Source organism: Argiope bruennichi, chromosome 8 (genome assembly GCF_947563725.1).
Source record: "Argiope bruennichi chromosome 8, qqArgBrue1.1, whole genome shotgun sequence".
NCBI classification, from domain to species: domain Eukaryota; kingdom Metazoa; phylum Arthropoda; class Arachnida; order Araneae; family Araneidae; genus Argiope; species Argiope bruennichi.
Window position 1 is genome coordinate 29,343,638 of NC_079158.1, and position 16,502 is coordinate 29,360,139.

The 16,502-nt window shown below is 26.7% G+C and overlaps 1 protein-coding gene across 1 annotated transcript in view; it reads left to right on the top strand.

Annotated features, from left to right (window-relative positions):
• LOC129981299 (calcitonin gene-related peptide type 1 receptor-like) overlaps window positions 1-16,502 on the top strand; it is a 314,682-nt gene that overhangs the window by 167,924 nt on the left and 130,256 nt on the right. Inside the window, exon 4 of the mRNA XM_056092074.1 lies at window positions 15,713-15,885. Coding sequence (XP_055948049.1) covers window positions 15,713-15,885 — 173 coding nt within the window. The remainder of the gene's footprint in view (window positions 1-15,712; window positions 15,886-16,502) is intronic.

Consider the following 16,502-nt stretch of genomic DNA (forward strand, 5'->3'; position numbering starts at 1 on the left):
CATTCTAAACAGAATCTTTGTACTGGATATGTGCATCATTACGTGACTACCATCTAAATTTTGAAGTACCATCTTTTTTTGCCTTCAAAGAAGGAAGAAAATAATGTGTTTAAATATGTGATGAAATAATGAAGATGGTTTGAATTTCTTATTCACCATGTGATTGATTTTTCAAAATTAGGCAAAGAAAAAAATTAAATTGCCAAAAAAATCAATAAAAACTTATACAACTGTTAAATTGATATAATTATTATTTTTTACCTTTAAAGACATGTAAAAAGGGGTTTTATGCAAAAACCCTTTCTGAAATTATCGCCGAAAAGCATAAAAATTCAGCTCCATTTTTATTTATTTAAAATTTCAGAAAACTCTTTTCAAGGTGGTCGTTACCACCCTCCATTATGTATTGGTGCCAATTTATTAGAATTAAATCAAAAAGTCTTACCTAGAAAGAACCAACACGAACACACTAATTTTAATATTGGTATATATAATTCTGTAAAAAATGAGTATATGCATTTAACTTCATAAAGGTTTTATAAAATGCTTAAATAATAAGATTCTTTTTATGTTTTAACAGCAATTATTTATAATTTCCGCAGAACAGCTATCCCCGTCAATTACTCTTAAAATATATTCACCAAAGATAAAGGTCCAATACTTTTCCATTTCGTTTGAAAGAGATTCCATCAGAGCGAAGAAAACGCAATCGGTTGTAGCTAATCAATTCAATAAACTCTTAGCGGAAACTCGCAAAATGTTATTGCAACTGAGAAATATTGCCTTCCGAACTAATTTGGCGACTAATAAAGAAGTGAAAGCAGTTCCTTTGTGAAGTTACTCTTTCCGGCGTCTTCTCATAAATGAACGCAGAAATTGATTTCAGGCAGAAAGATAAACCAATTGTATATCGCTTCCTTTTCTCTCTCCTTCTAAACAAAAGAAAGTTTATACAAAATGAATTTTTTTAAAGGAAGATGTATTGATATTTCTCCAGAATTTAAATTGGAAGTATTAACGATAATTCGTTTCAAATGAAATGTGTGTAGATAACAATGGCTGAATTCAGATTTGAAATTGATTGACACTGAGACTGTTCGTTGATTTTTGAAAGATAAAAAAGTTTGCTACAGATTTATTTCTCTATTTCTTAATGTTTATATTATAAACATCATATTTACCATAAACTTAGAAAAAGCAATAATTAAATTGAAGAAAACAAAGAAAAACAGATAAAATTTAAAATCTAAAATATTCAAACTTGATGAAAGTTATTAGGTGGCATTTTAAAATTTATGCTCTATTTCGAACAACAAATTAAAAAGTCACATATGTTCATATAAGAAATTATTTTAAGTAAAATATTTTTCTCATTTAACAAGGAATTTAATCATAATTCCAATACTTTATTGTTTATTTTCTGGTAAATGTTTAGAAAATATTTCTGTTTCTTTACAATTTTTTAGAATTTAAATAATTTAGAAGAATGTTAAGATTTGACAAAAGAGCACTATATATCATACATTAATCGAGCAATTATTTTTTAAAGAAAAAAAAATAAAAGTTATAAATTTTTCAGCTAGTTTTTCACTACTCCTTCTTATTCCCTTATAATTGTATTTGTGTATGCATTTAAATTGAAAAGATACGATTGTAAAATATTTCTGTACATAAATATTTCCATTAGAGTTCTACAAATTTTGATTGTTTCTATATCTTCATCTGGTGTCTTGAAATATTCATTTCTATTCGATTCGCTTTTTATTAAAAACTATTCTCTTATGGATAATTATATTCCGTAAGAGATAATTATATTCCATATGGATAATTATATTCCATAATAGTTTTTGAGCTCAATTTTTTTCTTTTAATTTTCAGTAACTGTGATTTTACTATTTTCTAAAATATTTCATATGTTAACGCAGCTACCTCGGAAAATAATTTTTTTTTATTAATTTATGTTTTTTATTGTGTCAATTTATTTTAAAAACGTCATTATTAAGCATACAAATTCATTTAGGCGCTATTCATTTAGACAGACAATTTACAATTTCTAAAAAAACTGGAATTTGTGAGTAGGAAATAAAAAAACGAAAACATATATTTTTGTTAATTTTGAATATTGAATATTCGAATGCTGATTTCTCTCATTTTTAAATTATATAATGTATAATGAATTAATGAATGCATTTCTAATGCTTTGTCCTTTAAAAGAAACAAATTAAATAATTTTTTATTCATTTAACCCTTTAAAGGGCCATTTTTTCCTAGTCATATTATGTTAAAATATTTTTAGGCTTGAAATGAGAATAAGAAAAGGGATTCATTTAGCTTATTGGATAAATTTAATTTGATTAATTAATTAATTTGGTTAATTAATAATTAAGTGACAAACCAAGAGACACATCACTTTTTGTGAGATAAAGAACTGAAGCATCTAAGTTTCTGTTTTTCTAAAAAAATGGGTCAGAACTTATGCCAACCTACATAATTTCATACAAGGATTGATAAATTTGGTGGGAAGCATACTTACCACGGCCTTAAAAAGGGTTAAAAATTAAAGAAAATTCTCCTACAGCTATGTTGAATTAACTATATTTAAACTAAAACAGTTAAAACTAGTTAAATTCACGTCCCAGCATTTGAGATTGCTTTATATTAATGGGGTTTGTTTTTTGATTTAATTTGTCAAATAGATTAAATCTAAAGTACGGTGTCTTCCCGAAGTGCACACATTTATTGTCGCCTGATCGATATCCGATAGTCTGAACACACCGGAAAAGCTTAGTTAATGCTCTTAAAAAGGTTTTTACCAAAACAGGCTTAAACATTCCATTCGCGTAAGACGAGTAATAGAATCTTTAAAGCTTCTAAAACACGCAATGTTTTGTTATATATAGCAAAGAAAGGCACTAAATGAAAATCGAAGGCTGCGAAAGTAATTTAAGGTATTGATGTTAAGCCCAGCCCCTTTTTACGGCCATTTTCCTTGTTTGGAGATTGTTCTCGCAAAGATTCTGTAGTTTATGGCGTTTTACCGTCCGTCATGATTTAAGTAATGTAACCTGGTTAATGTTTAACCAATAGGGAGAAATCATTCGCTGTATTTTATACAAGCGCAGGTTTCTTGTGTTTTACAACTTTGTACAATAATTATTATTCGTATGTTCAATCACCTTCAGTTTTATGATATTTTACATAATAACTACAGGGACATAGATAGAGAAAACAAAAGTATTGGAGAAAAATGCCACAATCCCCGTTTACAAAAAATGAAGCGTATTGGCGTATTTTATTGATCGTAGCTTTTGTTTTGTGGGAGTTTGAAAGAAAATTCCCTAGTTAGGATTTAAATAATATTGTAGATAGATGCTAGGATCTCTGAGATTAGATGAGAAATTACGAATCTTCACATATTTCTAAATAAATGGCTAGGTCGTTGCATCATTTTTAACGTATAGGAATTAAAATTCATATTTTGTTTTCATTCATTCTGATTTTAACGTACAATCGCAAACGTAGTTTACTAAACAGTCTTACAAAACTCGTATGATATCTATCTCAAAATAAACTTTATGCTTTGTATTATCTGATATCTAATGTCACTCACTTTATTTAAATCCCAGATTCTATGCAATAAAGTAGAAATTCTTAAGAAAAGCAAGAAGCTAACAACCATTTTTTAAATCGACATCTTTTTATTTGTGGAAGATTACAACAGCGTTGTCACTTTCCCTAAACTAAAAAAAAAAAATTGCAACAACGATGCCATTCACTTAAAATTTTGAATTACAAAAAATATAACATTACTGAATATAAATATAACATAAAATACTAAATATAACATTACGTAAATATAACATTACTGAAGACCAAAAAATAATCCTTTTAATGATACTAATGTTTCAACCAACACATAAAATTTCTATTTTTTAATGATTTTTTAAAAAAATAATTTAGCTGTATTCATCTGCAATTTAGATTGCAGAAAAGGAGAATATATTTTAACCTGAAAAAGTACGTCACGTGAACACGGAAAAAAATTAGCTTTAATCAATGAGTTACCATCACATTGACAAAAGCTCAAATTAAAAAAAAAAGTTAAATATTATTGCAAATAAAATAAATAAGAAATATCATTTTTATAAAAAGTGAAGGCAAAATATAACACTGATCATTCAATTGTTTAATTTCTTAATTATCTTTTCAAAGTGATACCTTATATTTGATGAGTATATTATCTTTATTATGATTATCTTATCTATAGATTTTGTAGAAATTTCACGTTTGGCTAATTGTTTATGATTTACATTTAATTTTTACTAACGACTTAACAATAAGAAGTTTAAAAATATGATTATCCGATAGGCATTTAATGCACAAGCAAATTTGTCACATATATGTATGTATTATAAACTTTAATATATAGTTTATTCATACCAAACAGTTTGATTAGTTGTTGTTTGCAAACCAGCATAACTGAAACGTATTTTATTTATATGCATATCTTTGGGCAATAGCAATTTCGAAAGACATCTTCTTAATCTATTTTCAAATATAAATTAATTTTCAATTGAAAATCTGTAACAGAAATCTATATTAGCATGATGAGTAGGAAATCTACAACAGCAAATACCAACAATACATCTAAAGCATCCATCTAGTAGCATCGGGCAACGTTATTGTCAATGATCATATAAGATAATTTCCAGTTAAAAATTCAATTTTTCAAGCATTCATCTAGTAGCATCGGCGTAGCTGCGTTATTGTCAATGGTCATATAAGATATTTTCCCGTTAAAAATTCAATTTTTCAAGCATTCATCTAGTAGCATCGGCGTAGCTGCGTTATTTTCAATGATCATATAAGATATTTTCCCGTTAAAAATTCAATTTTTCAAGCATTCATCTAGTAGCATCGGCGTAGCTGCGTTATTTTCAATGATCATATAAGATATTTTCCAGTTAAAAATTCAATTTTTCAAGCATTCATCTAGTAGCACCGGCGTAGCTGCGTTATTGTCAATGGTCATATAAGATATTTTCCCGTTAAAAATTCAATTTTTCAAGCATTCATCTAGTAGCATCGGCGTAGCTGCGTTATTTTCAATGATCATATAAGATATTTTCCCGTTAAAAATTCAATTTTTCAAGCATTCATCTAGTAGCATCGGCGTAGCTGCGTTATTTTCAATGATCATATAAGATATTTTCCAGTTAAAAATTCAATTTTTCAAGCATTCATCTAGTAGCACCGGCGTAGCTGCGTTATTGTCAATGGTCATATAAGATATTTTCCAGTTAAAAATTCAATTTTTCAAGCATTCATCTAGTAGCATCGGCGTAGCTGCGTTATTTTCAATGATCATATAAGATATTTTCCAGTTAAAAATTCAATTTTTCAAGCATTCATCTAGTAGCATCGGGCAACGTTATTGTCAATGATCATATAAGATATTTTCCAGTTAAAAATTCAATTTTTCAAGCATTCATCTAGTAGCATCGGCGTAGCTGCGTTATTTTCAATGATCATATAAGATATTTTCCAGTTAAAAATTCAATTTTTCAAGCATTCATCTAGTAGCATCGGCGTAGCTGCGTTATTGTCAATGGTCATATAAGATATTTTCCAGTTAAAAATTCAATTTTTCAAGCATTCATCTAGTAGCATCGGCGTAGCTGCGTTATTTTCAATGATCATATAAGATATTTTCCAGTTAAAAATTCAATTTTTCAAGCATTCATCTAGTAGCATCGGGCAACGTTATTGTCAATGATCATATAAGATATTTTCCAGTTAAAAATTCAATTTTTCAAGCATTCATCTAGTAGCATCGGCGTAGCTGCGTTATTGCCAATGGTCATATAAGATATTTTCCAGTTAAAAATTCAATTTTTCATGAAGTACCTGTTGAAATTAAGAATGTCATTTTCAGAAATCAGCATAATTTTCTAATGGTAAGTGTTTTCATGTTAGAGAATTTTGGTAATAAATGAATAACAAAACTAAAAGAAAAAAGGAAATGGCAGATAATAAGGTGAATATAAAATAATTCAAAACAGACCTCCTCCCCTAAGAAATTCTAAACGATTGTTAACTTATCAGAAGCGAATAACACTAGTAAAATAAAAGCCATCACATTAATCATTGCTTGATATCCATCAAATTGCTTTTGTGCAGATGTTGCAAATGTGCAAATTGCTTTTGTGCAGATAAATGTTATTTATATCCTATGGATAGTAGGAATAAAAATTTCGAATAAAAGAAAAATCACTATCTACAATCAATACACATAGCTGATACGTTTCATTTTAATGCTTAGTTTTCTGCACATCATTTTGTAATAACAACAGACTTTGACAAATTAGCAATGTATTATAAGCTTCTTCGGAAAATCATTGCTGTTTGAAACTGAAATAGAAAAAAAGTGATAATTATTCAATAAGTTCAATAATATTTGTACAACTTCATTTGCCAATAATGATTTGTCGTAGTATATAAATCTTCATTATGTCGCTTATGTGTGGATTTTTGGTAAACAAAACAATTGTTATTCACTAAAGAATCATAGTGTTACCAGAGATCATAGTAATTTGCCAGGAAAATCAAAGCTTTTCTCTTTAAAGAATTCTTCAGAAAAAGAAACATTTGATATTCCGAAGATCTTACAAAATGCAGGACGAGAAGATAAAATATATCAGCCTTTGCTGATATATTTTATATACTTGCTTTATATTTTGTTTATATACTTACTTTATATTTTCTTGATAGCTTATATTTAGCCAATTTAATTTTTTTTCAATTCTTGTAAGCAATTCTTTCCCAGACAACCACCAACAAAATATTACTCTGTGGGAAATGGATATTGACATTTAATATTGCTGTTTTAATAGTAAAAAAATGCTGAAATTACTTTTTTATTTATTATATCTTTGCATTTCACCAGAGAAATACAAGTAGAAAAAAAACTTCATCTTTCAGAAAAATACGTCATTTCAAGAGTTAATAAGATCAACTCAATACCTCTACAGTGATTAGTGAAAGTCTATTGGAAAGTGCCGTAGACTTCCCGAACAACCTCATTAATTTAGTAATGAATCTTAATTAATTCTGAATTCCGCCTTTGGTATGTATGTCTTTAATTTAAGGATAGTTGAAAGTTTTCCTTCAGACTTCATATTCTTAGAGAGACAGATTTTAAAAAGTGTTAAGAACAATATTATGAGTTAGTCAACGTGGATCTGGATGTAATTCAGAATGCCGACTGCTGCTGTATCATATAACTGAAAATACTTTATAGTGATTGGTACGAAAAGACTTTTGAGATTTTAAAATCTAAGCTTTTAACACATTTTGCTGAAATCTGAAACGCGAAATTCGTATTGCTACTGGATTAAACACTAAATCAATTCTAAAAGAAATGAATTGCTTACATTTGCCATTGTTTAATATCAAAAAGGAATTTTAAATTTGATAGGGAAATAGAAAAGATATAAAGAACAGCATTTCACAAGATTCGTTGGTCTCAAAGGTTTTGTTGAAAACAATGGGTAGATGTCCAGCATTCGATGGGAAATTTTCTGAAAGTCGGAAATTGTTAACTTGCCAAGTTCTATTCATTGAAGGTAGAATTTTTTAAAATGGAAATAGATTCCAAATTTCTCGATAAAATAACCTTAACACTTTACATTTTCCCCGATTAATTTAATTTGATCTTTTCTTATCCATTGAATCTTACATCAAGTTTCATAATAATTTATTTAAAGACTACAAATGAATGAATTTGAAATGTTCTTGGTACAATTATACAAATCGTGTCAAAGTAGCATTTTTTTAAATGATTGTTGTGTGGAAATCTGAATCTTCCATTAAAACATTCATTTATGCCTCGTATTTTTCACAGCGATTGTTTGATCATTATATTTCCCTTTTGGCTATTTTCTTTAAATTTTTAATATTTAAAATTAAATACTCAAAATATATTGATAGCAGTGTGGATTTTATATAATTTTTGAAACCTAGTAAATTATTCCCAACATTTATTTCTAATATTTCGCATATTAGAAATCCTCGTATTATCCTCGTTCAAGCAACAACGAAATATCAAAGACACTAGTATAGCTATGTTAATTTTGAGCAATCATTTACAAAATTTAAAAGAATTATTACTGCATTAATTACTTTTTATTTTAATCGGCAATAAAAAAACGTTAAAATATGCAAAAAAAATTAATAAAATCATAAAATGGAAAAAAGTATATGATTTTGAATTTAGCTATCTGAGAAATCGGATATTTGGTTTTAGGCCCTTGATGATGAATGACTAATATTGAACATTAATAATCTTCATTCTCTGAAGACCTATAAGAATGTGAATCATAAAATATCCAAAGCAATTAACGATATTTAAATTATTCAATTCATCAACAGTCTTCGTATGTCAAATTCAATAGGCCAGGCTCAGAATTATCATTAAAGCAATTGTGAAATGTAGCAGAAATTATAACTTTTTGAATTTTGATTTATTTATATTATAATGTAATTAAGCTGAATTAAGTATAGATTGCTATTCTCAATTTAATCAACACCACTAATTGTGAAATAGATTATCTAAATTGTACTAAAAAGGTCTGAAAAAGAATTATTAAAAGTTTTTATGTTAATTTTTATAGGATAAAAGATAACTATATATAAGAATAAGTATTTGCTGCAATTATCAACTATATAATTATATATAATTTATTTATAAAAAAACAGATAATTTATGAGACGATTTCAATAAAAAACTGTAATCACTGAAATAAACAACTTATGGTTAAGCTGGAATTCTTATTAAATTAAATTTAGTCTTTAATATTAGTATTAATCTATTGGGAGCTTCTTATAAATTTTGTCATTTTTATAAAATGAAATTGAAATTTACTATAATGAATATAATAATTTTTCTGTTCAAGCTTAACCTGGTGGCAATTATTTATATCTATAAATAAATATTATACTCTCTGATCTTATTAAATAAAATGTTCAATTTCCTTTTTGAAATTTTTTATACAACAAGAAAATGAAATAATTTCTCTCTTATTTATCTTATCGCAAAATTTTCTTGTCGTAATCACTTTCTCCAATCTTATTTAAGCAGTAGTTTTCTTAAAATTGCTAACATTTGAAAAATATCTGATAGTGAAAATTTTTAATCAAGCAATCTCAGTATTCATAGCAAGTAATGCGATTTTAATTAGTTTGTGAAATTGTAGAATTATTTTGACAATTTATGTGTCTTTTGGTAGAATAATCTTACTAAAGAAAAATTATATTAGCTAGTTATTTTGAAATTCTATGTAAAGAACGCATATTTATAAACCCAATTATTTTACGTAGTAATTTTCCAATTCTTTCTTGGTCCCTTTCCACAACTTCATTTTTAGTTATTGTTTGTAGCATAACAGATAATTCTCTGCCGACAAAATTAAAAATTAAAAATTGTAAGCTATTCTGTGGAAAAGTGATGATGTATAACATTATCAATAGAATTAGGCTCTGATGATCAGTAAAAGAAGAGATCCAAATAATACGATTGTAATTTGTTTATACGAAATATTGTAATAAAATTTCTAATGTTGTATTATTCCAAAATTATGATTTTATATTAAAGAATCTCATATAAAAAAAAGTTATGAATAACAGTTTTCCTGTGCGTAACTTGGAAGCAAATTAATTTTTCGCGTGAATTTTAAATAACTTTTTATTCAATTTACAAACAAAATTTACTGTTTCACAAAACCAAATTCTCCATTTACAAATTCATAATGTTTCAGATCCACGAAAAATCATTGATTAAGAAAATAATGAAATGATACCTCAGTTTATAAAAGGCTGAATAAATGGCATTCTCTGTGGTATATTTCCTCTTTTAATTGAAATGCACTGAAAGCTTCACTTTTCTATGCTTACTGTTAATTTTTATAGCACTTCTGTGAAAAGAGAAAAACGTACACGGATTAAATATATTTCAAGTTTATGTGCAGTTACAAGGTTACAAACTTATGTGCAATTATTTTAACAGTCAACTACATTTGTAAGTAATTCGAAACAGTCGAAATCTGTTGATCAATCTGATAGCTCTATTCATTCAAAGCTCTTCTTCTCTGGATATTCTTTGACGAGGGTGACACAATGAGAGCGAGATGTATTATGCATTAGAATAAAGTCATAACTTATAGCACCAACATATGGATCAAGAATTGTATATCTATATTTCGTACCAGTTAAAAGTCTTTCAAAGAACTCGAAAGAAACAGCCTGTTTGTTCAAAGAGATTATAGCCCGAATCATGTTTCACATTCTTTTCTCTTATCTCTAATGATAAAGTGGTTTCTCTTGATGAAGAGGAATTCATGAATAAAAATTAGAGTCGATACATGTCAGGAAGGCATTTTCAGAATTCTCACGCGTCGTTTACTGGTTTGAAGAGCCATAGTATTGCTGTTAATATCCACGTTCTGCCTTTAAATCCATACTTCTCCATATGCATACTATTGTTGGAAACATCAGCCAACGTAATATATATCATGTTTCTAATATTTTACGAGAAATTTATTTTTCATCTGTACGATTTTGATATAGTTTGTTCTTAGTTGCAAACAACAAGTGGTCTTTAGCTTTTATTTCCAATGCAATGGAATTTACGGCGAATGATGGATTTGGTATGAATTTTAAATAATCATTGCTTAAAATTTGGCGAAATTTCCGCTATTTTATAATTGCTACCATTCTAGAGATTCATGGTTCCACTTAAATATGTACTTAATGATTATAACTGCAAGGTACATTTTGAGACAAAGGCTTTTTGACCTACTATCTTCTTACATAAGCATTTTTAACTAGAAGTGCAAAGTTTCACTGATATTTGCTCCCTGATTTTTACCTATTTTATACATTCTTGGATTCCGAATCTGTCAAATCAAGCTTTTATCCATATATTTCATAAAGAATTCATTTCTACTAGTGTTTTAGGAAATAAACTTACATTTTTTCACTATCCTAGTCCTCTGGAGATTGCAATTTTCAATTTAGTTGATTTGTCGAAAACGGTCACCTAATCATAATAAAATGGTTATTAAAAAATGCGTACAACTGTATGAATGATAAATATTATCAAAAATTAATAGTGATTTCAAGTTGTATTAAAAATATTTTAAAATGACAGTTTATGTTTATCCGAGAATAATTTCACAATATCACAATTTTTAAATACTATTATAAATGACCATTTATTTTTAATTATAAAACATGGTTCAAAGTTTTACATCTTATGTAAAACTATAGAAGATTTAAGAATTATAAAATCATGGAAATGTGTTTTATAATCAGAACATAGCCATTGTGAATTCTATATGAAGTCAAGAAGAATTGCAATTGAAAATATAATTAAATTCACTTGAATTTTGTGTTTCCTCTTTTTATAAGTTTTGTAAATTTTATCTGTTGTCTTATATTTTTACTTATTTGTATCGAAACACTGCAAAATACAATGATATTTTCAAATAATTTATATTTTAAATCCACATTTTAATTCATTATTTTTAAAATGTTCGTTAACTTTATATTAATTTAGGAAAAATCTTGTAAAGAAATATTGCGCTTGCGAAATCTGAAATTAATTTTTAAATGCTAAAATATGCTCTTTTCTTAAGAAGAAAAGAAGAATTCTAAAAGAATGTTGATAAAAGAGGCACATAGAAAGAATTTCTGAGATTTTTTTAGAATCTTAAGTCAACTTCCGCTCTGATAATATATAATCATTGTATAAAAAAACTTTGTCCATGAAAAGCAAATAATTCCTGTTAGAGACTTATCTCAAGAATTTTTCAAACATAACTCTTAGAAGTTTTAAGTGTCTTTTTCCTCCGTCCATCTTCTTCTAATGAATCCTATAATGGAATTCAAACCACCCGGAGATGAGTGATAACTTCCTGTAGATATGTAATTATCCTGTCAGATAGAAATAATTCATGAACCACTCAGAGTTATCTCGGCAAAGACAACAAACAGATACCGATTAATGCTATAATCTTCTTAGATTCATTTTAGGATTCATTATTCTGTCCAAGTTAATCAGTATGAAAATATTATTGATCTCATTTTTTGTGTGTTGATAAAACTCTAAAAAGGAAAAAATTAATTTTTTTGGGGTAAAAATAATTTTTTCCACTTGAGTGAATTACGAAAACAGCATCAAATAAGAAAATAGTTGGATTTAAACAATATTTAAATATTTTGTATCTGCATTATGTACATTATTTTTTTAAGAAATTTTTAACACTTTGAATTGAAATTATTTAAAATATTCAATAGAAAAAATGGCAGAAATAGCGATTGATATTTTTTTTTAGTTATGAACTGAAATTTTTATTATATTTAAGAAGCCTAGAAATGGCAAAAAATTAAAATCTTCATAAAACATTTAAAGAAAGATGTCATCTTTATTTATAAAAAAAGATCATCCAAATTGCTAATAATTAATAAGCTTCCCTCTAATTTATGTAAAAATATTTAATACATTTTATTTACTATTGTTTATTTCTAAATTGCTTCCCTGACTTGTTTCTAATCTCACTTTCCCATGAAATATGTTTTTAAATATCTTGCCAAACGCGCAGACATCACATCACAAGACAGTGGCTGGATCAAATTGATAGATGATTTATTTTCTTAGATAATAGTTTTATGTTAATTGTGAACTTGAAGGCGTTTAGGTAAAGTAAGCAAACATCGTTTTATATAAATTTGCGAAATTTTTAAATCTCTAAATACTAATTAATAAAATCTAATCAGCCTGTTTGTTGTAATGTATGTTGTTTTATTCAAGCATTCCTGAAGAGAAAGGTCTTTTTAATAAAACATGTTAAACAACAGACTTTAGCCTGTTGTATTAAAAGCAATCAATAAATTTTTAAATATTGTTAAAAGAGTAAATTTGCTCAAATTTCAAAATGGAAACTGCTATGAGCAGAAATAAATTTTAGACTTTATAGTAAATTTTCTTTTATTTAAAAAGACAGCTTTGAAATATTTTTCGAATAAGTATTAAAAGTTTGTAAATGATTTCCGCTGCATGAAAAACATTACGTTTCCCTAGTAGATTTTAAAAGGAATTTTGTAAAATCCTCGGAAATTCGAACCTTATAGGTAGTGGAAAAGAACACTGTTTTTTCTTTCCCTGATGTATGGATTCGGTGAAAAATTCCCAGTTAATTTGGCAATAACTATGAAATAATTAAAAAATAAATTGATCTAGAAGCTAAAAAACATAATAGTAAAATTATCATTCTAAAATAAATTTTCGTTTCGACCAATTCATAGCATATCTAGTTAATTAATTAAATAAGGGATAAAAGATTAATTGTGTGAACAAATTAATAAATTTCTAAACTATCGTGCCATTTTACAAAGTAATAAAGCGTCCACTTTATAAATTGCAGAATGATAGGCAGTTGGATTATTAAATTCAGTGTCAACTTTTCTAGAAGGGCTAGAAATTTTATATCTTTTTTGACGATAGAATTAAAAAATGGCTAATTCAATTTAGTTTAATGTTTTAAAATTTATCGTAAGAATCCGAATTAAATTTATTAATTTAAACTTAAATACGAAACTAAGTTAATATTAAAAAAGACGAACTTCTTATTTCACATTCTATCTCTTAACTTACAATTGAAAGAAGTGTAGGTCACCTTTCATGATATAACTAGTTACATTCTGGAACCTAAATGAATTTTATATTTTAATTAATTTTAACCATTATTTCATGAAAAAAGTAAGTATTTTAGAAAATAAAAGATATTATATTTTTGTACCTGCTCTAAAATTAATGAACATAATGGAATTTAATGTTCTTTGAAATAAATAATGAAAAGAGACACTCTATTTTAAATAGTTGAAAATAGTACGATTATTCTTATTACGATTTTAATTAAATCATTGATTCCTTTATCAATTCTTATGAAAATTTATATAAATTAAAGAAAAGTGAAGACATTTTAATAAGCAATATTTTTCAGATTTAGAGAAGTATACGAAAAGGATAAATTAAATTTTCCTTATCTACTTTCACAGTTCATTTTTGAAATTTTTGACGATTTTTTAGCATTTAGGTCAGTTAAATGTTTATTGTTTTTTGCATAAAGAAATATTCTATCTTTACTTAAATAAAAGAAAAAGAGCAAGAAGTGAATAGGAAATCGTGTGGTGAAACAGTATAATACTCTTTGTTATCCTTTTTCTGGAAAAGTGGATTCATTATATTTTTTTCTGAATTGGTTAATTCAGTAAAAGAAATAATTAATGTTTTTGGAATAAAAAGAATTCTGAATAGATATTGCTTATTAATATACAGAAAGCTTATCACCAATAACAAATTTTGAAAGAAAATAACGACTAATTTCTATTTTTCATTTAATATACGTTAATAAGTTAATTAATGAAATTACTTCTTATGGAATTTTTCAAGATTCACTTTTGGAATTTTATATCATTTCTTTAACATCATGATCAATTAAATATCTATTGCCCTTTGTATGAAAATATTCTATCATTAATTCAATAAAAGAAGAACAAAAAACGACTGGAGAAGGTGTGGGGAAACAGTGTGATACTTTTTTTTTCTGGAATAGCTAGATTGTTTTTTCTTAATTTGTAAATTCAGTCAATGAAATATTTAATGTTTTTGGAATGAAAAGAGTTTTATTGATACATAACATAAATGATACATCATCTGTGGAATTTGACCTAACGATTAATAGGTATTTTCTTGTAAATTTACAGAAAATATATCACCAACAAAACATTTATAAACAATATGCGCTAATTTCTGTTTTTCATTTAATATATATGTTAATAGGTTAATTGAATTTAGGTTTATATAATATTTCCATTTTTCAATTAATTCATGATAATAATAGAAAAAAGAATGCATTTTTTTTTTCTGGATGCTGCACCATTATGCTGATTTTCTTAACGCAAGTTGTTCCCGCATATAAATACTTGTTTTATTTTAATATTTAACCAAAATTTTCCCTTCGCTAACTATTCATTCATTTTTCTCTTTCTATACCAAATAGGTAATACAAGATAATGTACAATATTTTTAATATATTGAAAAATATCCTAATATTCTTAGGATATTGAATATTTAGGATATAGTAAACACAGCGTGCGTTGTTTTTTATGCTTCTATAGTTTCTTTGGTAAGGTACTTTAGTCTATCACTCTCACTGGCTCCCGTGCATAAGCCGTGTGTGCCATCCTTCATCATTTAGATGACATTCAAGACAAGACGATTTGGTCGAGATTGTCTTAGTAGCTGGCCATTACAATTTTTTGGTGGCTTTCATGGAAGGAGGCATTTGATAAATCTTTGACAGTATTGCATTGACTTTCATGATATATTAAAGCAAGGATAAAGTAATTAACGCTCGATCATTAATTATTCTGCTATATTTGTAATTATTTTCAGTTTCTTCTATAGTAAAGTAAAGGAATGTATTTAGATACCAAACAGACTTTGAAAAAGTAAAGTCTAAATATTTTAGGTTCTATATTTAAAAAATTAACTATAACTCACATTTTTTATTCAATTGAAAACAACTCTTAAAGGTCAATCAATTGAAAAAAAGTGAGTAGCTCTATAAGTTCCGATTTTGTAATTTTGCAGGTGTTGCAGGCTCAAGGAGATCCCAACATCACCATGGAAATTGAAACAGTGACACAGCCATGGGCCTGCCGAACGGAACGCCGGGCCTATCTTTTGTTTGATGAATTCAAAGCAGACACGTGCGCAAGGTGCTATCACTATATGCCTCTTTTCTCTTTCAAAAGAAAATTCAAGTAAGTGAAAATATTTTATACGAATCGTATTTTTATAATATACGTATATTATACGTTTTTATAATATACGTATACGTATGTTATACGTTTTTATAACATACGTATACGTATATTATACGTTTTTATAATATACGTATACGTATATTATACGTTTTTATAATATACGTATACGTATATTATACGTTTTTATAATATACGTATACGTATATTATACGTTTTTATAATATACGTATACGTATATTATACGTTTTTATAATATACGTATATATATATTCATTTTTTTAATTCCAATTTAATTTCACTTATTCTTAATTCTAATCCCAGGTAGCACATCCTGTTCCACAATATTATATAATATAATTTAATATTTTATAATATTTTACAATATTGCGAATATTGTTAGTACAATATGTATGTGATGACTTCAAAGCATTTGGGTTTGTCTTTCTAATTTATCTATTCATGCCATCTTTACATCGTCTGGGTAAACTTGGTGGTCGATGTAAAAAATAAAAAGAAACGGCAAGCTTTCTAAAATTTCATCCATAAAGATGTATGTAAAATCAATCAACAAAATAGAGTAGCAAAATCCTTCAAAACTTAATCTCTTTCTTTTA